Raw genomic sequence first — 25,720 nt, 5'->3', positions numbered from 1 at the left:
AAAACTGTAAACACACTCCAAAATGCATTTTTCTGCCAAGCAGCCAATGGCAGGAGAAGAAAAGAATAACTGTGGCTGCCCCCACCGGGCGGTGAGTGCAGTGCCAGAGAGAAGCCACTCTGTGTCACTGACATTGCCCAGAGCTCAGTGCAGCTGTGAGGAGAGCGGGAGGGAGGGGGGTGTGAGCATCACAGTGAGAGAGCAGGAGAAAAGGAGGGGAATTCATGTGGAGGAGGGGTCTCATAAAGACTGAGAGAGCTTAACAGAGATGGTGAGAAAAAGCAAGAGAGAGACTGCGTGAGGGAGGAAGATGCTGTTGCCAGGGAACAGCAGTGAAGTCGAAACATCCATATTTCCCAGGCGGTAGGAGGATAGAAACACGTCAAATCATGGATGCAAAACGGACTGAACCCGAGGCGAAGGAAAACAGCTGATCCGGACTTCCAGAGAATCAAAGAGAAGGTAGGCAGGTGTGATTACATAACCACCATAACACACACACGGGTGACATCATCACATCAGGATTAGAGCCCGGGGTGGGGGCATTAGTGTTGGCAGAGGGAGGAGGAGGGGATTCAGAAGTGAAGATAGAGAGTGATCATCATGAGACGAGCTAAAAGCGCAGGGTGAGGATTATCTTTTGTCCAAAAAGCAGCTGACTGGCAGAGGGAAAGATGAGAGCGGGATGGTGTTTTCCGTGCGGTGACCCTGACTCTCCTCACTGTTCTCCTCTCTACAGGAGGACACGATTTCTTTCTCTACTAGAAGCGTCAGTCAACAGCAAGAACCATCCAGCAGCCCACATGCAGATGTAAACAGCGATGAGCCTCTCTCTGCTCGGGCAGGTTTAAGGGGGAGGAAGAAGAAAACACAGCAACTGAAGGCAAAACAGGGAAGCTTTCAAAACGGCAAAGAGGAAGTCTTCCTGGTCGCATTATGTGAGTACCCTGCCTTTACACGAGCTGTGATTTATCTGGTTGTGCTTGCTTTTCTTCAGGGGACAGATTCTCAGTCAGTGACGTGATATTTAAAGCCTTTTATTCGTTCTGTTTGTTATTCCAATGAGTGGTAACTGTTTTTCATTTATCAGATAAGGAAAGATTGGCAGTCGTGACAAAGTAGCTCTTCTCCTTTCACACACATTTTAAGCCCCTGAAAAACTGAATTCCTCAATCAGCTTCTTTAGTAATCTTATTGAACAAGTTTTCTGCAAAATTTAGAACACTTTTTTATTTAATAATAATAATAAACTTAAATAGCACATTTCAGGCAAGAAATACAGCACTTAGTGCTTTACAATGAGGGCATTATAAACATTGCTTTAACATGAAAATAGAACATAAAACAGGCTAACAAGGCAGTTCAATATTGAATTACATTTAAAGGAATACTGATTTACAGCCAGCTTTCTATCAAAACAATGTGGGTAATATGTGTAGATGAACTGTGGTAGACTTCCCTTCTACTAACCACTCTAGATATCCCTCCTCACCCCACAGCTAACTCTTCCAAATGATGTGATTTCTGTCATTTGTAGGAGTTTCGCTGGCTCTTGGGGCTAATGCTCTAAGAACAGGCTGCATTTCTGCATTTTCGTATTGCCTGTCACCAGCCGCCGCTTCAGAGTATACAGTATACTAGGCAGTGTTGATCAAATATAAACCAATACTATGTTACTGCCTATTTCTCACCTAAAATGTTTTCAGAAACACATTTTAATGCCATGTATCGCTCAAATGGTGAGAGTTTGTGGACTGGAAGTGGGCGCCATGCTGCATCCTGCACAGTGAAAACTGAGTCCAACAGAGCAAAGATCAATCAGTAAACCCAAGTACCACTGATCAAATATAAATCAAGATTCTAGTCACTGAGTAGCATATTTCTCTTGTTTCACATGGATAAGTCCACATTATGTCATCCATCAGTGGGCGGGTGGTAGTTGTAGAATTTCTACATCTTGAGCAAAAATACCTTTTTCCTTGTTTTCTCTGCTCACATAGCACCAATTTCAAAAGTATTTGCGTCTCTCCTCTGCAGAGACAGCCTAGTTTTATGTGAGTTCCTTCTTAATATCAGGGAAATACTTCTTTAAATGGCTGTGTTTTGTAACTATTATACCCCCAATTTAAAACACAACAAAGCATACCTGCCAGTGGGTTTGGAAAGCATTTTTCTTTAAAAAATGCCAAAAATACACCTTTAATCATAGCCAGAAACTGCAAAAACAAAAATTATTGTTGGATTGTCACATTTTTGACGTACCTTGAACACATCATGTGTAATGAAGGCTTCTGTCAGGAAAAAAAACATAACCAGATATGAGTTTGAAATATTGATATTTAATCAAAATCACTTTTTTCTACATTGCATTTAAAATTTGGCTGAAAATAAACTGTTTTCACAACTAACCAGCATGCACGACATAAGTGCAAAACCAAGGTTTTTTCCTACTTCAGGATTTTCTCTTCAACTCTTAACTTTCAGATCTCAAAGAGTGAGATTTACAATTTCATAACTAATTCATGATTTAGGGATGGTCATGCATTTCCGCCAGTCCCTCAGGGAGGCTCAAGGACTCAAGGCTCGAGGAGTGTCAAAAAAAAAAAAAAAGATAAAATAATGAAATATTTTTATTGGGTTTTGAAGAGCTCAAACATGATGCCTTACCTTTTCTCATCATTTACTGTAATTATATCCAGGATGGATTTAAATGATTTTATAATGCAGAGGAGGAACCAAAGCCGTGCTGTTGTATTCAAACTCTGCTGCCTCACTTCCATTTTGTTCACTATATGTCACAGAAAGAAAGAAAAATATTTACAGAACAGCTTCTGAGTATTTTCATCTATTTACTTTCCACCTCTTTGATAGACTATGAGGCGTTTGGTTTGATCAGCACAATGCTGTGAATAGCTTACGAGATAGCGTTTGGGAAGCGAAGGCTGCTCTGCCATCTGGACTTAAATCCCCACCAAACACGTGCTGCTGCAACATTACTTTGTGTCCATCAATCAGCGGGTCACTGTATGAGCAGCTGAGCCTTGGCAAGAGACATCTGCACAGACAACAAACCACACACGCACTGATCGGCTGTTTCCGTGTGAATTTTCCGCTTTATTCTCAGCGAGTCACGGCCCTCCTTCATTCTTAATTTAGCAGGGAAAATGATCAGTGTGCTTCACAAAGCTTTTAGAGTGTAAGAACAGAAAGCAGTGAATCAAAGTGTGATTTAGTCAGCAGGATCTTTATCAAAGTGGCGTTTAAGGAGTTCCCCACCGAGCTCATATCAAACAACTTTCTTTACTAGTAGGGGAGAGCGGGGTTGGTTGGGACACTTGGGTCAGTTCCTTTTTAGCCAGTTAGCAAGCAAATATGCCTTTATCATTCACCATTCTCATACTCAGCCACACCATCTTTTTTACCTGGAGACCTTCTATTTATTGTTCACATTTATTTCACAAGCCATTTTTACACAGATCACGCGTTGCATTTTTACACAGGATAAAAACAACGACATCATGCTGCTCCACTCAGTACGTTTACATGCACAGATAAGTCGAGCTGTAGCTTGATTTAGGCATTTAATTTGACTACTGTCCTCTTCCCAGTATACATGCCCTGGGAGAGAATCGATTTATTGATGGAAGTATGTTCAACTCCGCCACAGTAGGTGGAGATTAACCCATTTTCAGCTAATTGCCGTTGATTTATATTATTTATACAGTTTTTGATAAAGACAGAATGACAATATGTGGTATTTTGTTGACCAGCACATACGTTTCTTTATTTTCTCCCCACGTTCCAGCTTTCCATACATGCATGCCGGCTGGCTGAAATGATGTTTGAATGGAGTTTGAATCTCATATGTTTAAAAAAACATGCCAGGCAAGTGGGGAAAGAAAAAAGAAAAAATATTATGGGTCCTTAAAAATCAAATTTCTTCTGTGAAAATGTGTGGGAACCCTGTTGTAAATATAAGATGTTCAAATTTAGACAGAAGTTTCTTTCAATTTTAGTGATAATTTTTAGCCCGGAACAAGTTGTCCCAATTAACCTGGGGAGGCAGAATTTGGGGAAAATTCACCCATTGTATATTTTACAGAATGTTGACTTTAATTTTTGGGTTAGGTTCTAAAAATGTGATAAATTATTAGCAGACTCCTGCATCTAAACAGGGATCAAATGATTTTTATTACTGTTCAAACTACTTGAATAAGAATATAAAAATAACAATATAAGGTGATGTCACAAAATGTACCAATCGACCCCACTCTCCCCTACAGTGATGTAAACAATCGAATCACAACACAGCAGCTCCAGCAGCAAGTGGCCCGAGGGCCTTTTAGACCACATGTTTTCGTTTTTTTTCAGTGTAGGCTCTGATGTGTCTCTATATAGCACATCAGTGCCATCCCAGTGGACAAATGGACTGTGGTAACGTCTGCTGCAGCATGAACTCTGGCTGGGACAGTGATGTAGGAGCGACCCTCCTCCCCCATATGCACATTTCAGACACGAGACTCACACATGATGTTCGCTCTGAGCAGCCTGCAACAACAGACACAAACACGAGACGCTGTAAAGCTCTACGTCACGTATCAAGAGAAGGACATTCAAGGTTGAGTGGAAACTTGGGTCAATTTTAATTAGGTTATGTAAAATATGGAAGTACAGATCACAATCTGCTTTATAGCCGCTCCTATGATTTGCTTGTATCGCCCTGAGGCGCTTTATGAGCAATGTGGTGTTTTATTTTTGTCGCTTTCCTCAGGGGTGTAAGGACAGAAAACCCACTGGGACTTAGTTTTGCAGATTTGTGTTTATTATGTCAGTTGACAATGAATTAAAAAAAAAAAACTATAGCAAAATAGCTAATTTTTTTTAAGAAACTGCTTTTTTTGTATTTGGATCTCGCATTTGTTAAGAATCTTGCCTGCTGGAAAAGGATAAATGTTGAATATTTGCCAAATTGAATTTCTGATTTCACCCATGTTATGCTTCCTGTCTGCCCTCCAAACCTCTCAAAGGGATAGTTCAGATTTTTTGAAGTGTGGTTGTATCAGGAACGTATACACAGACAGTTTATCGATGTCAGTCAGCGAGCTTCCAGTTTGGAGAAGCAGGATGGAGTCCGATATGAAAGCTAAGCTGCTGTGGAGGGGTCAGGAAAATAAACTTTTTTAGCCACCCAAAAAAAATCTATATCAAATCAATATATAATACAGTGATTACCAACGGGAAAATTAAGCTGTTATATCGCTCTCTTCAAAGCCAGACTCAAGAAACAGTGATTTAACACTAACTAACTAACTGATCAAAGCAGCAGTAGACCAGCAGCTCCCATGCTCAGTGAGCTAAAATTACTTTTTTGTCAATGGAGTCTGGTGGATTTGATGAGAGCATAGATAGAAACTGAAGCCTTGAATGGCTTTTTCGTTGTCTTGTTGGAAACATAAAGTAGTAAAAATATTCTAAATATAGCATACACTTCAACTGATATAGATTTTTTTTAGGTAGTTAAAAATACATTAAGTTGCCACCCCATCCACAGCAATGCATTGCTCAGCTTCTGTGACGGACTCCAGCCTGCTTCTCCAAACTGGGAGCATACCGACTGACTGCTGTTTATGATACACTGCTATGGATAGTAATCCAATACAACCCTGCTTAAAAAATCCAAACTATCCCTTTAATAACAGCTCCTAAAAACTATATATGCTGAGTAAGTCAGATTTATTTGGGTTCCAGAAATTGAATATATCACTTCCATGAGTTTGTCAGACTTGAGAGTCAAATTTAAAAAGGACAGGTCAAAATTTAAGCAAAAGAGGCTGACATATGCCAATTTTTATTCCCTAGTTAAATTCAAGCGCACTGAAGCCTACATATCCCATGATGCTACTGGATATGGGTTTCAGGCTGCTTAGTAAACACCCACATTTTTCAAACTCCACACCTTTATTTTGCAACGCCGGCTTTCTGTCGTAAGTCTGTCTCACTCAAGTCTCGACAAAATTCAGATGATCCTGATGACATCATTAGTATTGCGTAAAAATGTGTTAAATCGGTGGACTGCTCCTTTAAGACGGCTTCAAGAGCTGTATGTTTTATTAATGTTTTAATTGTTGGTTTCCTGCTGAATGACATTGTTTCATTTGTTTGTCAACCACAGTGAGCTGAAGCCCGTCCTCCCCCGCAGAGGATGGGTACAGCAGAAGCCACCTTACGCATGGACAGCATGGAGGTGAAGGACGAGTGGCAGGATGAAGACTTCCCCAGGTAGTCCTGCTTGTGTGTGTGCGTGTGTGTGTGTGAGAGAGAGAGAACGAAAGAGCCTGTGTGTGTGTGTATGAGAGAGACACAAAGAGCAATTTGTCCGATTTGTGCGTAGGCTTTGACAAACAGGCCCAGCTCTGATGGGAAGTCAGTCACGTGTGTTTAATGCTGAACGGCAGCAGGTGTGTTCTTTCCTTGATGTAGTCGTTATGTGTTACGTGATTGTGTTGTTTATCGTGTCAGTGAACAAAACAGCAGCGAGCGCAGAGAGAAAAAGAAGACAAGTCAAACACGTCCACCTCGCTTTTATTGGCAGGAGTCATTTCTGCAGCGGAGGGAGCGTGTTGGTGGAAAATGAGCAGCAGAAAGAGATTATTTAAGGAGATCTTTACAACATACTATATACAGCTATTTACTCAGTATCATCCATGTTTGATATACTGCCCATATTAACATACTTTTTAGTCCTTCCTGTGGTAACTTTATTTTGTGTTCTTTTTGTGTTTTTGTATTGTTTGTTTTGGAGTTGTATATTTAGATTTTTTTGATTTTTGTTCCATGTTGTCTGTCTAACTTTTGTTGCTGCCTGTCTTGGTCAGGACATTCTTGAAAAAGATATCTATTTTCGTAGATATAATAATCTCGTGGTAGCTCAGATGGCAAACGTTTATACAATAAAAGTGATGAAATTACAGTAGAAAAGGGAAGAGGAGTAATGAGTCTAACAATGAATATATTTACAGACATTTTAAACTTACAGAGAAAAGTTTTGGAAAGGTTTTACACATTTTGCTTTTCTTTCCCTCTTTCTTTAATCCACTCTTGAATATCTGCTGGTGCTGTCTTTAATGTACCTCTACAACGCTACTGACAACATAATAACAGCAATTATCCCGGCAGCTCCATCAGCGCGCCCATACTTGTGGTATTTTAGGGTGTGTTTGTCTATGCAAGCATGTCTGCGTTAATGTCTGTGTACTTGTATGTGTGTGCGTGTTTGTACTAGTGATATCTACTATAATCTGGCCCTCTTGTGCCCCAGCACTGAGGGTTCAGCTGTCTTATTATAATGTCAGAGGGGAGTTGGTAATTACTGGTGTTGCTTTCTCTAACAACACATATTGTTTCCAAGGGCACGCTGTTATTAAATAACAACAGTGCCACTCCAAAAAGCGAAAAGTAAGAGCACAGATGCTAGAAATGGCTGCTCATACCTCATTTCATTTTTTTGTCATTGCAATTTAATGTTAAATATTAAGTAGCAACAATTATAAAAAACAAAAACAATCATTAACTTGGTAGCAGGAAAACAAAAGGCCAAAGAGAATTTATAATTTCATATGTAATTTATTTTTTGTTAATGCTGCCCCATTATAGCCGTGACCGGAGGCATCATGTTTTTCCGTATTTACGTATATCCCATTTTTGTGAATGCAACATCTCAAGAATGCCTAAAGGGAATTTCTTCTTATTTGGCACAACTGTTCCACTTGGACTACTGGATAAACTGATTAGATTTTGAATGTCAAAGGTCAATGTGATCTCCTCTGTCTCATTTGTATGAACGCAGTTTCTCAAGAACACCTTCAGGGAACTTTTTTAGTTTTTGGCACAAACATCCTCTTGGACTTAATGAACTGATTCAAACTGGGTGTTCATAGGTCAAGGTCTCTGCTACCTTGCATTCTTGTGAACAAATTATCTCAAGAACGTCTTTGGACTATTTCATAAGTGGCATAAATGTCCCCTTGCACTCAACAATTAACAGATTTAAATATGGTGGTCAAAGGTCACTCTGACCTCACATCTGTCGCATTCTCATGAACCCAATAATTCAAGAGCACCTTGAGGGAATTTCCTCAATTTTGACACAAACATCCTCATGGACTCAAAAATGAACTGATTATATTTTAATGGTGGAACATAAAAGCCTTTGACCTTCACAAAAAGACCTCACAAAACATGATTTCGGCTGTAACTCAAGAATTCATGCACTAATTCTGAATAAGTTTCACACAAATGTCTAACAGGATAAAATGATAAAGTGATGACATTTTACATCCAAAAGGTCAAAGGTGAACTTAAGTGTTACATCATAACGCTCTGCAAAAACTATTTTCTGGCCATTACTCAGCGTCATAACTCAGGAACAGAAGGGGAGACATTTAAACAGATACTGAATTGGTGACACTAATCTTAGATTTTTACATCCTGAAACTGTGCTGGTTGTGTAGATCTGTGCTGCTGGTGTAAGGTGATTGTATGTATGATAAGCATGTTTTCACAGACATGGATTTAAACCATAAGTGCAACTTTAGTGGTTTGCAGAGGAATATAACTGCAAGGTGGTAATGCAAGTTTATGCTGTTTTTATCTCATTAAATTTATATAGTTTATTCATTTCTGTCTCTGCAGGCCACTACCAGAGGATGGATATGTGGATTCTTCATCTGGCCTCACTGACAACAGAACTAGTAAGTGAAATATATACATAGCATTTATTTTTTTGTTACTATATACCGTATCTAAACTTTTCTGGCCTGCTTCTCCAGATCCACCCACCTCCCTGAACGTGGCCGAGTCCATGGCCCAGCGTAAGCGTCGCACCCTGGTCGCCCCCGACATGAACCTCTCTCTGGATCAGAGCGAGGGGTCGGTGCTCTCAGATGAGTTTCTGGAAACGCCCGACGACCTGGACATTAATGTAGACGACATCGAGACTCCCGATGAGACGGACTCGCTGGAGTTTATAAACAATGGCAACGAACTGGAGTGGGAAGGTCAGACAATCAAATGATATCATATCATTTCATATCATGGATTTATTTTGGAGTTTTATTTCCGAAACAAATCATTGTACCTGCGGTGTCCTTGGTTTGAGTCCTGCTTCGGATGTCATGTTATCTGCCTCCAGCTGTCCAGCCACAAATTGCTGCCAACTGTCAAAAGCAGCAAAAATGAAAACAAACACTGATTGCTGTAATCACTGCACTGCCCGAGAGTCAAGGTTGTTCTTAATTTTCCAAATTCTGTCTCGGGCAGCTGAGTGTCTTTCATTCTTCAGGGAATATTTCCATCACTTCCTTGTCTTTTGTGTGTCAGTGGTGAAATACAGCAACGCCACTAATAACAGCTTAAAAACTTTCATAAACCTAATACTTATCTTTAATACCTTAAAGCTGTAGTTGGTAACTGTAATAAATATTACCTTTTGTCATGTTTTCTGACTATAGAATCTATAGGATCTAGAGATTTTCTTTGACAAAAATAGTATTCATTGCTGGATTATTGTGTTAACAGATTAAAAATATTATCAGGAATTCCTTTCATTTTGGCGACAACTTGAGTACACTAAACCTTTTTTTTAATCATTTTTCAAATGTAATTATTTTAATTTTTTTTGTGTGTTTTCCTGTTTTGTTTTGTTTTTTTAATTTTACAGCACCTCTGTCAACTTTTGTTGTTTCTAAAAATGCTGAATAAATATAATTGGATTTGTTTGGAAAATATTTCCACAATGTTTTATCAGTTAGATTCTGTTTGATTAAGAGCAGAAATATTTTCGTAGAAATTGTGACGGGCTGTGAATCAAGTTTTATTGCACACAGGCAGTGATGCCAAGTTCCAACTCTGTGACCTTTATCTGCCTCATATTGAGTTGGTTTTAAAAATGTAAATGCAGGCTGGGAAGGAAGATTAAACAGTCTACCCATCTTTGTGTCACCTTCGTTTAGACGACACTCCTGTTGCCACCGCCAAGCGTCTTCCAGGTGAAAGTGAAGAGGAGAGGGACTCGTCTGGTCGTCTGTGGCGGACAGTGATCATCGGTGACCAGGAGCAGCGGATTGACATGCAGGTCATCAGACCGTATCTGAGGGTGGTCACACATGGAGGTTAGTCGGAGTCTGTGCGTGTGCATTTTTATTTAAATACCTGAATGTGAATGATTGGTGATAGTTTTTAATGCAAATATCATTAACAAAGTTAAAAGAAAGAACAAAAATGCTCAACTGAAGACCAACTAAAGAGAGCTGCTGTCCAATAAAAAGAGTGCATGTGGACAGGAGTTGTTGGTGTGATACATACAAAGATACATTAATTAAAGCAAGCAATGAAAGGAAAATATGTAAGGCTAATTTGAAAGTGGTAAAACTAAGGGGCTGATTAATGCAACATGCAAATAAAGTAAGTTCAGCAGATAATATTTTTGGGGGGATTGTCACACTTTTTACATAAGTGTCCCAGCACAGCTGTCATCTTACTGAATGTGTCTCTCTCTTCTCTCAGGTTACTATGGAGAGGGTCTGAACGCCATCATTGTGTTTGCAGCATGCTACCTTCCTGACAGTGGCTGTGAGGACTACACATACATCATGGAGAATCTCTTCCTGTAAGATCTACTCTGTTTGGTTTTTTTTTAAGATTTAGTAGCTAACTTTTTCTTAGAGACTGTCACTATATCCTGATACCAGTTCATGAGAAAGATAATCTGTGAAAAAATAATGTTCCTCCTGGTGCTCCTAATGGCATTTACAACAATCTGTGAGCACAGAGGGACGTGCAGAAAACACGAGCAGTGATAAACAATGCATTAAAAAGTCCTCCTGGCTCTAAAAATTTGGGAAGAAGGCAATGAGCAATGAAAGAGGAAATAACCCAGAAATTAGTAAAATATTAATGAAAAGTACAAGAAAATTACCTGAAAAAAATAAACAAATCAACAAACAAAAAAACCCCAAACAAACAAGAAAGTAAAAAAAGACCTGGGGAAAAAAATGTTTAAAATTTATAAAATTCCCCATCATGTTTAAAAACATATAATGATGATAATTATAAATAGAGTCTTGTGATTTTTTTCCCCTAGCTTTTTTAAAAATAGTTTTCTAAATCTAATAATTTCTTGCAATTTGTGGGACATTTTTTGAAAATTTCTTTTTTTCTGTTTGCAAAAAGTCAGACCAATTTGCTCAGGGTTTAAAGAGTTAAATACCTATGAAAATGCATCTGAATGCAGCACAAGGAAAGTGATATCAATCCAGGCTTCAGAGGGTTCACATTAAATGCCTTCAACACTCATTTTGGATTTATTGTTTTGTGAAGAACATAGAAATGATCCTCTTAATGTGAACATAGGATTTCTTTAGTTCAAGTGTTTTCACCGTCTGTGTTGCTGCACAGTCTGACTCAGATGTAAGCTTGTTCGCTCCGTCCTCAGGTACGTTGTGAGCAGCCTGGAGCTGCTGGTGGCAGAAGATTACATGATTATTTACCTGAACGGAGCGACTCCTCGCAGGAAGATGCCTGGCATTAGCTGGCTGAAGAAATGCTACCAGATGATTGACAGAAAGTAAGACCGACAAAATATCACAGCAGTTTAGGCAAATGTTATGGAAATGAGATTATAGCCAAGAATATAAAACCTGTGTTGATGCCAGATATAAATGAAGATATAATTTAAATTCATTATGATTTCAATTGTTTTGAAAAGCATTACAAACACTTGGCTGTCTCCTGCAGGCTGAGGAAGAATCTAAAGTGTCTCATCATCGCTCACCCAACGTGGTTCATCCGGACCGTCCTGGCCATCTCAAGACCTTTCATCAGGTGAGGACACATTCAGTGGGACTCAATGTCCATCGCTCCCTTGAGCTACATATTAATGCAGAACTTCTTGTCTGAGCAAATCTGAAAAACAAAAAGATAATAGATTAACGCTTTTGAAAGCTGAGTAAATTGACTTTATTTCTTTCAAAATCGTGGGAAAAAATCAATGAGGAACCTAACAAGAAATGGCCCGAAAATGTGCAAGAAAAAATACCTGAAAATTTGTTTTTAAGAAAGTGAAACAGACAAACAAGAAAAACCTTAAGAAAATGCTAAAAAAAAATAATCAAATGTCTAATAATTAGAATTATAAATATAGTTTTCTGGACATTTTCCCTAATTTTTTATAATAAATATTACTTTTTTCAGGTCATTTTTTTGTTACCTTTTACTAATTTTTAGCATTTTGCGAGACATTTCTTGTCAAGTTGCTGATCATGTTTTTTCTCATGTTTTTGAAAGAAATTAAATCGGTTTTCCCAGGTTTCAGAGGTTTAAATGCTTGTGAAAGCCGTCTGAATGCAGCATAAGAAAACTGATGTCGATCCAGGTGTTAAAAGGTTAAGGAGTCATAACATAAAGATCCAGTTACATATACTGTAAATTCAGACCATCAAACATTAAAAGCTATGCAGTGAGGCCACCGACATGAATATCAGTGCGCAGACTGAGTAATTTGAGACAATAAAGGCATGTTGTTGGGTTTTTTTCTGCAGTGTGAAGTTCATGGATAAGATCCGTTACGTTCAGACCCTGGAGGAACTCAGCCAGATCATCCCCATGGAGCATGTGCAGATCCCCGAGTGTGTGCTGCAGTAAGTACTCTGAGCCACCAAGGGTCACTGTGGAGACGCGAAACAGGCGAAACAGCTCATGTTGTGTCACATGCTTACAGTAAAGACACATTCGGAGACTGCTCACAGCACAGCGGTCAAACTAAACCTGACCCCAGCTGTGTTTCACCCATTAACATGTAGTTTTATGTAATTGTTAGCATTTATTTAAATGTCTAGTGTCACTTTTTATTCTAAGCCAGTGGTTCTAAACTGGTGGGTCGAGGTCCAGAAGTGGGTAGCAGGTTCATTTTAAATGGACCACAAGTGATTCCCAAACATGACAAGTTATTTTTTAAAAACATATTTTATTTTGAATTTTTGACACAGGGCTTTTATTTTGAGGTACAGTTTCCTGCTGTTCAGCTACTTTTTTATTGCCCTGTTCTTGGTATTATTTGGTCTATTAACATGCTGTGTCTTTGCAGTGTTTTTATGTCTTTGATCTTGAGGCAATAATCTGCACTTTTTTGGTCACAGGAGACAGTATTTACTAAGTTTTAAGTAACTGCACTATAGAGATAGATAGGTAGGTGGGTAAAATTTGGGTCCCATGCCTGGATCAGCTGGGAACTACTGTTTCAATTTACCCAGAAAACTGAATCAGGAGATGATCAAGATGGTGCAATGGCGTAGCTTAAGGTTCAACACTGGGAGGGACACATATGGAGGTGGGGGGGTTTGGGAGCGTCTGCCAGAAAGTTTAGAGCTTCACTCAATTACTTTCCTGCATTCTGGTCAATGTTTTATGCACAAACTACACATTACACAAACTATGCATATTCACCATTTTTTTGTCAGAATAAAAGTTCTCTGCGACTTTTATGTATGTATTAGGGGGTGAAGATGTTTCAAGTTCGAGTTCGAATGGGATATGCAGGAAAATATAAATTGTTATTATGGGTCCTTGAAAAGTCTTGAAAAGCTTTGAAATTTTGCACATGAAAATGTGTAGGGGCGCGGTGTAACGGCATCAATCTGATTTCTATTCTCATTTTTTGAAGGTATGATGACGAGAAGATAAGAGCACAAAGGGAAAGGTGAGCAGCTGATTTTTTATGGAATCGGAGGGGGGCATTTTTAATCTGCACCTTCTGCAACCCAAACCTCGGGGGGGCAAGAAAAGTTTCTTGTTATAACAAGATGTTGTTCATGTTTTAACAAGAAAATTTCACGTTATTACGTCATCCAAACACATCACTTTTTAACATGAAACATTTTACGTGACAAGATGAATAGTATCATGTTGTAAAAAGAAAAGTTTCTTGTTCTAACGAGATAAGTTTGTATGACGTAATAATGTGAAATTGTCTTGGTAAAATGTTAAAAACATCTTGTTATTACCTGATACTGATCTTGTTTTTTCTTGACATGGCAGAAAGATGCTTCAGTAATAATTAACATTGGGGTAAAGTATATTATACAGTTGTGTTTGTGTTGTACATTGTAATGGTAATGAAATTTCATTATAGGTCCTTGAAAAGTCATGGAAAAGTTTTGAAATTGTGTCTGAAAATGTGTAGAAACCCTGCTTAGACAAACCACACACAGAACTGTAGTACACCATAATACTAGAGCGAGTAGTAATAATAATGGCAATGTTCTGAGGTTTGTTTATGATTATAATTACATGTGCTTATAATTATTTCAGAGAGTGGGGCACAGTTGCTTTTCGTAGAAAAAAACAGTTTCTTTTAAATATTTTTTTAACAATATATCTGAAAGGGTACATTTTCAGCGTATATAAATTGTAGTTCATTTTATAGTTACTGCCTGGAAAACTAAATGTTTTAATGCGCTCTTTTTCTCCTGCAGAAGTTATTATTAATATTTGCCTGTCTCACTTACAGACTTGAGCAAGAGCAGCAGCAGACCAACTCAACACTGCCTAAAGAAAGGTGACCTCATTTTGCACTATATAAAGTCCAGTGCCTTTTTTGGATAAATCATTTTCTTTTCTACTTCAGCACTGCAGCATTTCAACAACCACTTCACTCTCAGTCACAGAAAACACAGCTTTATTTCACTGAGTCAGTTCAGATACCGAAATAAGAAAGTTCCCTCCATTATTGTCGGGAAAATTTGAGGCTGAAAAGGAAATCAATCTGTGTGTTTCTTCTCTGTTTTGAGAAACTCCTGCAGCCACACGGATATATTTTGGCAACAAAAGCACGATGATGGCCAAGCTAAATATTTATATTTACCTATGGCTTACCCTTAATCTGTCATTTTCAGGCCAAAGTCGATGGTAGCAGATGTTGGTCGTGACATCTGACATTCAGGTAAGAGCTCTCACTGACATAACTGCCTTTCCAACAAACTTCTCCCAGACTGGTTTGTAATGTCAGCCCACTGTAACTAATCTCTGACATACAGGGAAGTGTTCTCGTCTACACACACACACACACACACACACACACACACACACAAATGCGTATGTGAGCTCAAGGGACACGATACAGTAAATCACCTAAATGTTGGAAGATGGCCTTTCTGGAGTGTTGGGTCACTGACCAAAGTGTCCAAAGGGTCAGCTGACAGTTCTGGGGCAACGAGATCCAATTTACAGCATCGTAGAGAGTCAAGAGATCAGGAGCAGAAAAGATTGAATCTCAGGGAGTCAAAGATGTACAGTTTAGTTTTCAGTCACAAAAACATCTTCAAGGATTAGTCGATAAGTTGGTCAAAAGTTAACTTATATGTAACTATTATGTGCAAGCCACTGTTCAAACAAAACTGCCGACCGGCTTCCCTCTCAGAAGTGAAATATTGGTGCTTTTCTTTGTCTTATATGAAAGCTACTAAATATTTTGTGATTTTAGACGGTTGGATAAAGCAGGATGGTGCACTGTAACTAAGTACATTTACTCAAGCACTGCACTTAAGGACAATTTTGAGGTATTTGTACTTTTCTTGAATACTTCGATTTCTTGCAACTTTATACTTTACTTTGCTACATCTCAGAGGCAAATATTGTACTTTTTACTCCATTACATTTACTTTAAAGTGGTACCTGCTAGTTACTTTACAGATTTAGATTAAAGATTTAGACTTAAGGACATAAGGCAACTGAATTTTATTTCACCTTAAACAGGACTTTGAGGAAAAATATTAACTTAAGGTGCTTTGTATAACCAGTCTAGGACTTTACATGTAATAGAGTATTTTTACACTGCAGTATTTCTACTTTTACTGAAGTATATGAGTACTTCTTCCACTAATGTGTCTGGTGATGTTAGATATTATAATGTTTTTTGTACTGTTTTCTGATTTCTTTTATAGACCAAACAATCAGTTAGTTAATCAAAAAAAAGAAGATTAATATGTCATACAAATAATCTTAAATCGTCAAATCTTTAATCTCTCAGAATACATCTCATTCATTTTTAGTGTCAGGAGGAAACTGAAGTGTGCACCCGTTTGTTTTTGTTTGTTTGTTTATTTGTGATGAAAGTGCACATAGCCTTGACCACAAATAACGGGAAATAAAGTAAAGAAATGATAAAGCGTTTCTTTTGAGATTTTCCCCTCTCTGGGAGCACTGGACCAGAGGCTGAAGCACAAAATGTGGTTCTGTGTGATTACCGTCAGTCATCAAGTCCAGCTCATTTGCCTTTCTGCCAAGTCATGTTTCAGTTCTTTAAATTCAGACTGCGTGGTCCAAGAAATGTTAGCTGATCCTCAACATCGTATTTCCTCTGTACCCGGTGTTACATAAAGCACAGCTGCTAATCTAGTTAAGCCTGCATGCACACAACCGATCAATGCTATTTTTAATGGGTCGTTCAACCAAGGTCTGGCAAATTGATCCGCGCCCGCAGCCTGTCCTGAAATTGTAGGGAAATACCCACCGCAGCAGGTCAGGGTGGGTTCGGCAGTGTGGGTGGGTTATTTTAGAAACATCCCCCCTCTTCTGTGCTGTCCTGCTGACCATCCCTCTGAGCCTCCATATATCAAACTATCAGCCGTCGGACTGGCCGACATCTCAGGAATGAACAGAGGCACCGTCTCCTAACCAAATGCCAAGGGAGTACGCAGGGGGGAAAATAAATATGGTCGTGTCAAGTTGGATATACTTCATATTAAGTGCATGCTTACTGACACACTACCACATTTACCAGTAGTGAGATAAATACCACTTATCTCACTACCAAGAGATAAGCAATGAAAAAAAAGCAGTTTTTATATATGACAAAAATCTGTCTGCCTTTTTTTGCGTTGTTTTGTTTTATAAATTAATTTTATATTTATATATATATATATATATATATATATATATATATATATAAACTTTTTTATTATTTTCTAATTCATTAATTAATTCAAGTTCATTTATTTATTCATTTATTTTACAGATCACATATGCCTCTACCAAAAAGTTGAGAGGTCACTTTATGGTATTTTTAAAACAGAAAGAAAAAAACAAATCTTATTGTTATTATTGTTACATTTACTGTTAATTTTAATTTAATGACTTTTTTATTCTTGATATTTACTATTGCAGTACTTTGACAACATCCTAGAAATGGTGAAAAATCATACTGATATAATTTTTTCTTCACATATGTTATGGAATAAATATTAAATTAATATTAAATTAAATACTTTGCATTAACAACAGTGAATATTCATTCTTTTTTTATTTCATAAGAATTGTCTTATTTATAATAAATTTTCAGCATATATATATATTTTATAGCGAAATGTCGATTTTAATTACATTAGCTTAGCTTCACTACGTTAACCATAAAAGGCCAAATAAACCATTTGGTCGAGCATGTTTTTTAAAAAAAATGATTTGACCCTTATAGGACTTTTATTTTTCATATAAAGTTACCTGAATCTGTTCAGTGAGACCTCTGAACTCGTAACATGTTGGAAGAATTTGCCGACCTTTGAAAATCTCATCACGCAGAGCCCTCACGTGTGGTGTGACTTTTTTTGTTACTAACTTCCTGAAAGAGGCAAACTGATAAAGCGGACTATTTAAAGACACAGCAGCATGTGGTGGATTTCTTTAAAGCATAACACACCTAAACTGAACGGTACATAAAGCGGTTGAGTTAAGTTAAACACATTTTTCATTAGGATACAGTGACTCAAATTGTGTTTTATCAAACGGTTGAGTTATCTTTCAAACTGTCAGGCTAAAGGTGACGGAAAAAGAAAGATAATCAGACTGTCTGTATTTGCATTACAGAGCTTTAAATTGAAGAGCCAATGGGGGACATTCATGCATTAAAACAGGAGCCTAAACCGCCATCACACGCTCGCTGCACAGGATTAAATCTCCTGACTGGATCCATTAGCTGCAAGACAATCATTTCCCAAAAACATTATTTTCGATGCTTGCTTCTGACTTAAAGTGAATTCACACCAGCATTGCGAGAAGACATTAAATGAAAAAAAAAAATCTCCCTGCATGTCAAGTTGAGCTTTAAGCATGACTTCATCTATATGAATCAAAAATTAAGGACTTGGATTAACATTCAAGCATCTTCTGACATAATGTAATGTACATACTTGTATAGATATTTTTGAGAAAGTTGTTTGCACTGATGTTTGGTTTTTGATATGAGTGGCATGAATATTGTTTGGTTTAATTTCACTGGGAAATTATGTGCAATGATATTGTTCTTCTTAGAGCTACAGTAGATGTCACTGATGCAAACGTGTGTTTTGGTCTTAAAGTTTTCCGGAGTTCGATCTGCAGGTGGCATGCTTGTTTATATCCTTCCGTGTCATTAGTTTTCGTCAGTTTTGAAGTCATTTGCCATCATGTTTCAAAAGGTACTTTTACAAGATGGAAAACATACATTGTTATAAATGAAATTAAATATATTTGAAGAGAGTAAAAGTGTTATTTATGAAAATGTGCCATTTACTGTTTGTAAAAAAATAATAAATGAATAAATAAGTGAACTAAAACAAACTTTTTTCATCCCATGATTAGTCACCTCTTGTATTCAACCTTGACTTCTGATACAAAACATATGAGCATATTTTCATCTTTTTATTGCCTCTTAAAGTTCGTCCAGTTTGGTCCAGAATGTTTTTGACGGGCCGTTACTGGCGAGTTATTAAAAGGCACGATCATGACTTACGAGCGTGACAGTGTTCTCTGTGTCACCTGACAGTCCTGTGTTGTTCTCCATAGGGGTCATTCAGACATAGTTCTCCTGAGGTGACCCTTTTTTTATTTTTACATGCAGTGTTACTGTGATCACAAGGTTATAGCTCAATACCTAACCCCTAATAAACTCGCATAATAACCACTGACATTAAAGGTTACAGAGGTTATTCTTTGCATTTGTACATTTGCTTTTTCTTTTAGGTTATTTTAGTTTTTGTATGTTGTATGTTGTCTATCTGCGCTCCTAATAAAATGCAACTGCTGCACGTTTCCTAGAGGATAAAGTTAGATATATTTTAACTCTACGTTAGGTACGTAACCTGACAAAACCTAGCCATATTTCTTTTACTAGATCTAACCTACGTAATGTTGCTTTATTAGTTGTAATCTACCTAAATTAACATTAAATATGTTACCTGATGACGTCCAAACATGCTCCTTTTTTTAAAACTTACCAATGTTACTTTAAATTTCTTAAATCTAAGCTATGTAACGTTACTCAACCTACATAAGTTTATATGAAGTGCATAGCCTGACAACACCCAATCATGTTTCTTTACGTAAACTTAACGTATGGAAATTTCCGTTCTTAAATCTAAACTATGTTATCTTACTTGCCCAAGCACAACCTACGTAACTTAATGTTAAGTAAAGAACCTGACAGCAACCAACCATGTTTCTTTTCGTAAACATAACATCTGTGACTTTACTTTCTTAAATCCAACATCTGTAACTTTACTTTCTTAAACCCAACATCTGTAACTTTACTTTCTTAAATCCAACATCTGTGACTTTACTTTCTTAAATCCAACATCTGTAACTTTACTTTCTTAAACCCAACATTTGTAACTTTACTTTCTTAAACCCAACATTTGTAACTTTACTTTCTTAAACCCAACATCTGTAACTTTACTTTCTTAAATCCAACATCTGTAACTTTACTTTCTTAAACCCAACATTTGTAACTTTACTTTCTTAAACCCAACATTTGTAACTTTACTTTCTTAAACCCAACATCTGTAACTTTACTTTCTTAAATCCAACATCTGTAACTTTACTTTCTTAAATGTAAACTCTGTAACCTTACTTGCCTCAGTATAACCTACATAGATTTACATAAAGTATGTAATCTGACAAAACCCAACCATATTTCTTTACCGATGTCTAACTTATGTAACTTTGCTTTCTTATATGTAAACTACGTAACCTTAAATGCATAAACACAGCGTAACTTTACATTAAGTACATAACCTGACAACACCCAGCCATATTTCTTTTTCCTAAATCTAACTCACGTGTCTTTGCTTTCTTGCTTCTTGCTTCCAGACTTAACCTTTGTAACTTTACATTATATACGTAATGTGACAGCGCCATTCACGGGGCGCTATTTTTTAAATGTGGTATGAACTGTTGAATGTGGATTCTCTTAGGATATCATATGAACTGATGTATGAGGATACGTTTGCATGCAGACAAACAGATTTGTATACTTTTTTTGTTTATGGAGTTGTTTAAGGAAAACATTTCTTGACAGAGAACAGTTAGAGGTAGTGACACCCCAGTGTTGTTTTCCATGTTATGTAACTCACTCTTAAACTACAAATTCACGTTTTTACATTTCTTTTTGTGTACAGATTTAACTACCAACAAAAACTGTGTTAATTAGCCAGCTTTTGCCGTACTTTTGAATTTTGGTGTGCGCATGGCTACCTGTTTCCCCCTGATTTCAGTACGTATGCTAAGCTAAGCTCACCTCCTGACTCTATAGCTCCTGAGATCCTCTCAGTCTATTGATCCTCTCAATGTGTCTGCAAGTGCATGTCCTAAAATGTCCTTAAAACCTGGAAATGTAGGTGATTTGACATAATCCCTGTGGATTAACCCCTGGACGTAATCTGAAAGTTTTAATGTGTTGAATTGTGAATATTAAATTGTAACTATGGCAAAAAACAGTATAGGTATTCACCAGAAATGCAGGTCAAGTAAAGGTTAGTCTGTCTACTGAGTCCTAGAAGGGAAAACATATGTGCACCACATGCTTCACATGGTGTGGACCACATGGACCCTACAGAATGTCTCAACCTATATGGGACAGTTTTGTAACCCCAAATTCTTACCCACAACGCAACATTTTGTTCACTAACATAATTCATCGAAGCCGCAAATCACTTTGATATAAGAGGTCAAATAAATATTATCATCACATGGTGTCAACAGGCATCTCCTCTGTGTTTGGACCGTCATGGCAGAGAAACATGAACCCATGTGCTCTGATAGCTGGGACTCAAAGTTCACATCTTTCACACACACACACAGATAAGAGCCTCACATTTGTTTAAGTGCTGCCCAAATATAATGAACACAAGACTGCACACATCTGCAGGTGTGTCACAAACTGGGCTGATAAGTCCAGAGACAAACGTAGATCTGCGTTATCGGACCTATAGCTGCGACTCGGGACACTGCGGTCACATGGCAGGCTGCCATGTACTCCAGCTGGTTGCATCAGAAATATGCGTGACGCAGCAGGCAGACACACAGAAGTTGGCTAAATATAGTGCTCCTGGTTTTCACCAGGCGCTGTCTAAGCATGGAAAATTTTCTTTCCAAAAATCCCCAGTTTGTCTCTGAGCTGTGATGCAGATGTCTCAGTGAGAGGACGTGACTTTAATACGCTGACGTGTATTACAGTAAATTTCATGATGGTACAAATAGCAGCTTTTACCTCCTCTCCATAGAGTGTCTCTCTTAACCCTATTTTTTTAAGTGAATTGGCGTGATCATTGTCAAAAACATAAGAAGGAGTGAGAAGAAGTGACCCAAAATTTAACAAGAAATGAGTGAAAAGTACAAGAAAAATACTAGAAAATTACCACACAAAAGAAAAAGCAAAGTAAAATAAAACAAGAAAATTACTAGAAAACTTCCTCAAAAAAGACTACTTTAAAAAAAAGAGGCTTAAAAATAGAAACAAATCTGTAACTTAATTTTCATTATAAAATTATACCAATTATAATTATAGTTTTATTATTTTCTCTAATGTCTTGCAATTTAGGGGACTTTTCTTGCCAAGTTGCTCTTTTTTTCCTCTTGTTTTTGGAAAAAAAAATTAAACCAAATTGCAACAATTTGTTTTCACAATTTCTAAAGAGCTTTTAAAAATTATTAATTATTAATTATTAATTATTAAAAGTATTTTACAAGCTCTAAACTGTCAGCATCACCAGTCGGTCGTAGCTTTCTGTCTCCACATGTTTCCAAAGAGAAAATTCATTTTGTGCCCATCACCATATGTTTATTCTTTTATCTGTAGGGTGTGGGATTTGTCGTGCATGTGGTTGGCCGGTGTCCACTGACCCCTGACAGCAGGTGGAATATTTGGGATCTACTTTCATGTCTGTAAGTCCTCCTCCTCACATTGGTGTCGCGCGGCTGTAAAGCGGCAGCTCATTGGCTGCAGGAGGAGGAGGCCTGGTTTGAGAGGCCGTGACACCGCAGCTAAATCCTATATATGCCCGTCAGGGAGATTGTCTATCAATGAAGTAGTAAAAGGGGGGAACGTCTGTGGCAGAGGAGAGGGAAGAGGGTTTTTTCTTTCATAGGCTGTTTGCTTTGGGTGGGTTCCCTTCTTTTATTTACTGAATTCCAGAGGTGACCAATACAAAAACAAAATGAAGTTCATCATTGGCATTGGAGGGTAAGTCATTTATGTTATTTACACACTTCTGCTTGTCTTTTTATACAGTGTGACTGTGTCCACTGACATTCATGTTAATTTCAGAGTGACCAACGGTGGGAAGACCACTTTGACAAATAGACTTCTAAAGACATTACCCAACTGTTGTGTGGTGCACCAGGATGACTTTTTCAAGGTAAGATAAATTAAAGACACCTTTATTTTTACTGTAAGTTAATGAATGTTAGCTAAAGCTACAGTTACTATTTTAATTTCAAGTATTATGTTTGACACATTTGATTTGCTAGGTGAAAGTAACCTTTAAGGACGTTTTGTTCTGAGAATTAAACCATCAGTCTGACCTGCAGATGTCCTGTCTTCGCAGTAGCCTAGTAATACATCTGGCTGATTGTCTCCTGGACAGCCACTGAAAGGGCTGAGCGTCCCCACTTAAAGTCAGACTTTGTTTTATCATTTTGCAAATTCTGCAACCAAATTTTTGCACAATAACTAAGTGGCTCAAAAGAAGCCAGAAGATTTGATCTCTGCCATCTTTTTGTGCTGCGTTCAGGGCCATTGAGGGTTGATTGATCACGAATCGCCAATTTTTTGCCTCTTGTACTGCAATCTCAATGTATCGTGGGTGTCGTCGAGGGCCATAAAAACGCAAAAAATCTTGTGAGATAATTTGCTTCCATCTTTCAAACACCTTCAAAGTCAGGCGGCCGCAAACTCTACAACCCTCCCGCATTGTTTTAAGAAGTCATTGAGAGAAATTTGCGATTTTTGAATGTTGATAAAAGCATTGCACCGAACTCCAAAATGTCACCGTGCGCTACTTTTGGTGGAGACGAGTCCTTGAGCTGTCCTGTCCAGGTGTGATCAGCTCCGACTGGTTACTAGGTTGCAGCAATGTTTTACTGGTGACTGTTATTTCAGAAACCCGATCAAATAGAAGTCGGGGAGGACGGCTTTAGACAGTGGGATGGTAAGAATGGATTTTGCGTAGGAAAACCATTGCAGTAATGTACTTCTTCTTTCCTGCACATTTCTTTGGTTTGACAACCAATCAAAACTTTGTGATAATCAATCATCTATTCTGTGAATGCAAACATTCACTAAATCAAACTGATGTGTGTTAATAAGCTCATTGGCGAGGAGCGTTGGTTGCTTGTGTGGTGAAGCCCGCTCTTCTCTCTCCTCTCCTTGTTCTGTATCAGTGATCGACGCCCTGGACATGGAGGCGATGGTCAGCACTGTGAAAGGCTGGCAGGAGAACCCGGTCAAGTTCGCCCGCTCACACGGCGTGAGCCTGTCACCCGAAGCTGAGGAATCCGACTCGGAGGAGGGGATCCATATACTCATTGTGGAGGGCTTCCTCATCTACAACTACAAGTGAGTCGCCTGCCGTCTGTTTTCTGCACGAGCTCTCAGATTTAAGCTACAGGCCTCTTGCCCTCCGAAGCGTCTCACTAATCTGACCGCCGGTTCCCCTCCGCAGGCCTCTAATTGATGTCTACGACAAATGTTTCTACATTTCCATTCCTTATGAGGAGTGCAAAAAGAGGAGAAGGTAACGCGGTCGCTTTGACAGATTCCGATGAAATGCTGCACCAATTACAGGCTATAAATTGACCTGATAGTTTATGTTTCTGCAGTACAAGGACATACACACTCCCTGACCCCCCTGGCCTGTTCGACGGCCACGTCTGGCCCATGTACTTGAAACACAGGAAAGAGATGGAGAACAACTGCGACAGAATAGGTATGTTAACCCTCTGAAAGCTGGATGGACATCAGGTTTTCTTGTGCTGCATTCAGACGCCTTTCACGAGTTTTGAACCCTGTGAAGCCTGCGCAAAAAGGTCTCAAAAACATGGGAAAAAAGGCAATGAGCAAACTGCAAGAAATTAATAAAAGCTGACAAGAAAAAAACCTTAAAAAAGTTGTTTTTTTAAAAAGGAGAGAGAAATATTTTTTTAAAAATTTTAAAAAAAGGGAGGAAAAAGTCCAAAAATATATTTTAAAAAATATTATTACAGTTATGTATTCAAAATATATTACAAAATTGGATTCATTAAAAAAATATATATATATAGAAAAATAAATAGACAAATAAACTAAACCTCAGTACAGATGAGGACTTTTAAGAACACAAAAATCACAAAAAACAGCAATTACCTGACAGTTGTGATTTAATTGCTTCCATCTTACTGTTACTTTTGTGTATTTATAAAAAATTACAGTTCCTAAATGGCATTCTTCATACACAGCAACTTTTCCCATTTCTGTTATCCAGTGTTGAAAAGCAGGTCAGAGTATATAATTTTTAACTTTTAGGAATTTTTTTTCAGCTCCTTACCTTATTTTTTTTTTATCGTATTTTTATTGTTGTTACTTTTTTGTCTTTTCTTTCCTTTTTTTGCTAATTTCTTTGTAATTTTCTTGCAGCTTTTTACTAATTTGTTGCTCATTTTTTGCATCATTTCTTGATAAGTTGCTCATTGCCTTCCTTCCATGTTTTTATTTTAGAGAAATCAACCAATTTACTAACGTTTTCAAGGGTTAAGTCAATTACTACCATCTCAAACAAAAAATCGACAACCCTTTGTGGGCTCTGCTCCTTATTCACATCTCTAGCATCAAAATAAACACTTTGAAAAAAAGGCTCTCGCTGCAAACTGTGGACACAAGTTCCTTTCATTCACTTGTGATTTATCTTTTTCTGGACAGAGTACCTCGACGGGATGACATCTAAGGAAGATATCTACAACAAAGTGTATGAAAGTGTTCAGAACTACCTGCTTAACAACATATAGGTGATTAATGATCTTATATATTACTATTATCAGCTACATTTTCTGTGTCTGTTGGTAACTTATCTCCGTTTTCTCTGTCTCTGCAGGAAGACGGGGATAACAGTGGATTTGTGTATAGACTTGTAAATATCATTATTTTGAGTTAAATGTGTAACACCAGTTCTGTAACTTCTAGCCTGATTTGTAAATACTTAATCCTGTAACTTATTAAGAACTAACGGCAGAAGCGTTGTATTTTGTATAGTCCTTTGTAACTTTTTCTAAACGATAAGCCACCTCTGGACTGCCCAGTGTTCAACAACGGGGACGGATCGCAAAAAAATGTCCCACTGGGAGGAAGGATTTGTGTCTCGCAACTAAATGAAAAGACTGAATCCAG

The 25,720-nt window shown here is 37.8% G+C and overlaps 2 protein-coding genes across 4 annotated transcripts; both read left to right on the top strand.

Moving 5' to 3' along the window:
• Nucleotides 1-214: 214 nt before the first annotated feature.
• Nucleotides 215-18,645, top strand: atcayb (ATCAY kinesin light chain interacting caytaxin b). Of its 3 annotated transcripts, XR_015778204.1 has the most exons (15): nt 215-462; nt 740-938; nt 6,173-6,279; nt 8,692-8,750; nt 8,829-9,056; nt 10,011-10,169; nt 10,564-10,666; nt 11,492-11,623; nt 11,794-11,880; nt 12,597-12,695; nt 13,718-13,753; nt 14,092-14,121; nt 14,564-14,611; nt 14,949-14,995; nt 17,914-18,645. XR_015778204.1 is itself a non-coding variant. In XM_042497931.2 (14 exons), the coding sequence occupies exons 3-13, from the start codon at nt 6,203-6,205 to the stop codon at nt 14,986-14,988; spliced, it is 1,068 nt and encodes a 355-aa protein (XP_042353865.1). In that variant the 5' UTR covers nt 219-462; nt 740-938; nt 6,173-6,202; the 3' UTR covers nt 14,989-14,995; nt 17,914-18,645. The 3 variants fall into 3 exon arrangements, 2 of the variants coding, with proteins under 2 accessions (XP_042353865.1, XP_042353866.1); XM_042497931.2 differs by lacking the exon at nt 14,092-14,121 and having other exon boundaries at nt 219-462; XM_042497932.2 differs by lacking the exons at nt 215-462; nt 14,092-14,121 and adding an exon at nt 497-626.
• Nucleotides 18,646-22,375: 3,730 nt separating this feature from the next.
• Nucleotides 22,376-25,719, top strand: LOC121951561 (nicotinamide riboside kinase 2-like). The gene is made up of 8 exons (XM_042497936.2): nt 22,376-22,543; nt 22,628-22,718; nt 23,462-23,510; nt 23,743-23,917; nt 24,024-24,095; nt 24,181-24,287; nt 25,256-25,341; nt 25,428-25,719. Exons 1-7 carry the CDS (start codon nt 22,518-22,520, stop codon nt 25,339-25,341), a joined length of 606 nt encoding a protein of 201 aa, XP_042353870.1. The 5' UTR covers nt 22,376-22,517; the 3' UTR covers nt 25,428-25,719.
• Nucleotide 25,720: the final 1 nt, after the last annotated feature.

This window comes from Plectropomus leopardus, chromosome 12 (assembly GCF_026936395.1).
Source record: "Plectropomus leopardus strain MGB_pleo_1.0 chromosome 12, ASM2693639v1, whole genome shotgun sequence".
NCBI classification, from domain to species: Eukaryota; Metazoa; Chordata; class Actinopteri; order Perciformes; family Serranidae; genus Plectropomus; species Plectropomus leopardus.
Note: the sequence above shows the minus strand (reverse complement) of the source record. Positions and strands in the feature narration are given on the sequence as shown.

Excerpts from the sequence above, each read along its gene's own strand:
- atcayb (XM_042497931.2), top strand. The coding sequence starts at position 6,203 with ATGGGTACAGCAGAAGCCACCTTACGCATGGACAGCATGGAGGTGAAG. Across the intron at positions 11,624-11,793 it reads TACCAGATGATTGACAGAAA|GCTGAGGAAGAATCTAAAGT; the intron begins GTAAGACCGACA and ends TGTCTCCTGCAG. Across the intron at positions 11,881-12,596 it reads ATCTCAAGACCTTTCATCAG|TGTGAAGTTCATGGATAAGA; the intron begins GTGAGGACACAT and ends TTTTTTCTGCAG.
- LOC121951561 (XM_042497936.2), top strand. The coding sequence starts at position 22,518 with ATGAAGTTCATCATTGGCATTGGAGG. Across the intron at positions 22,719-23,461 it reads ACCAGGATGACTTTTTCAAG|AAACCCGATCAAATAGAAGT; the intron begins GTAAGATAAATT and ends CTGTTATTTCAG. Across the intron at positions 23,511-23,742 it reads CGGCTTTAGACAGTGGGATG|TGATCGACGCCCTGGACATG; the intron begins GTAAGAATGGAT and ends GTTCTGTATCAG.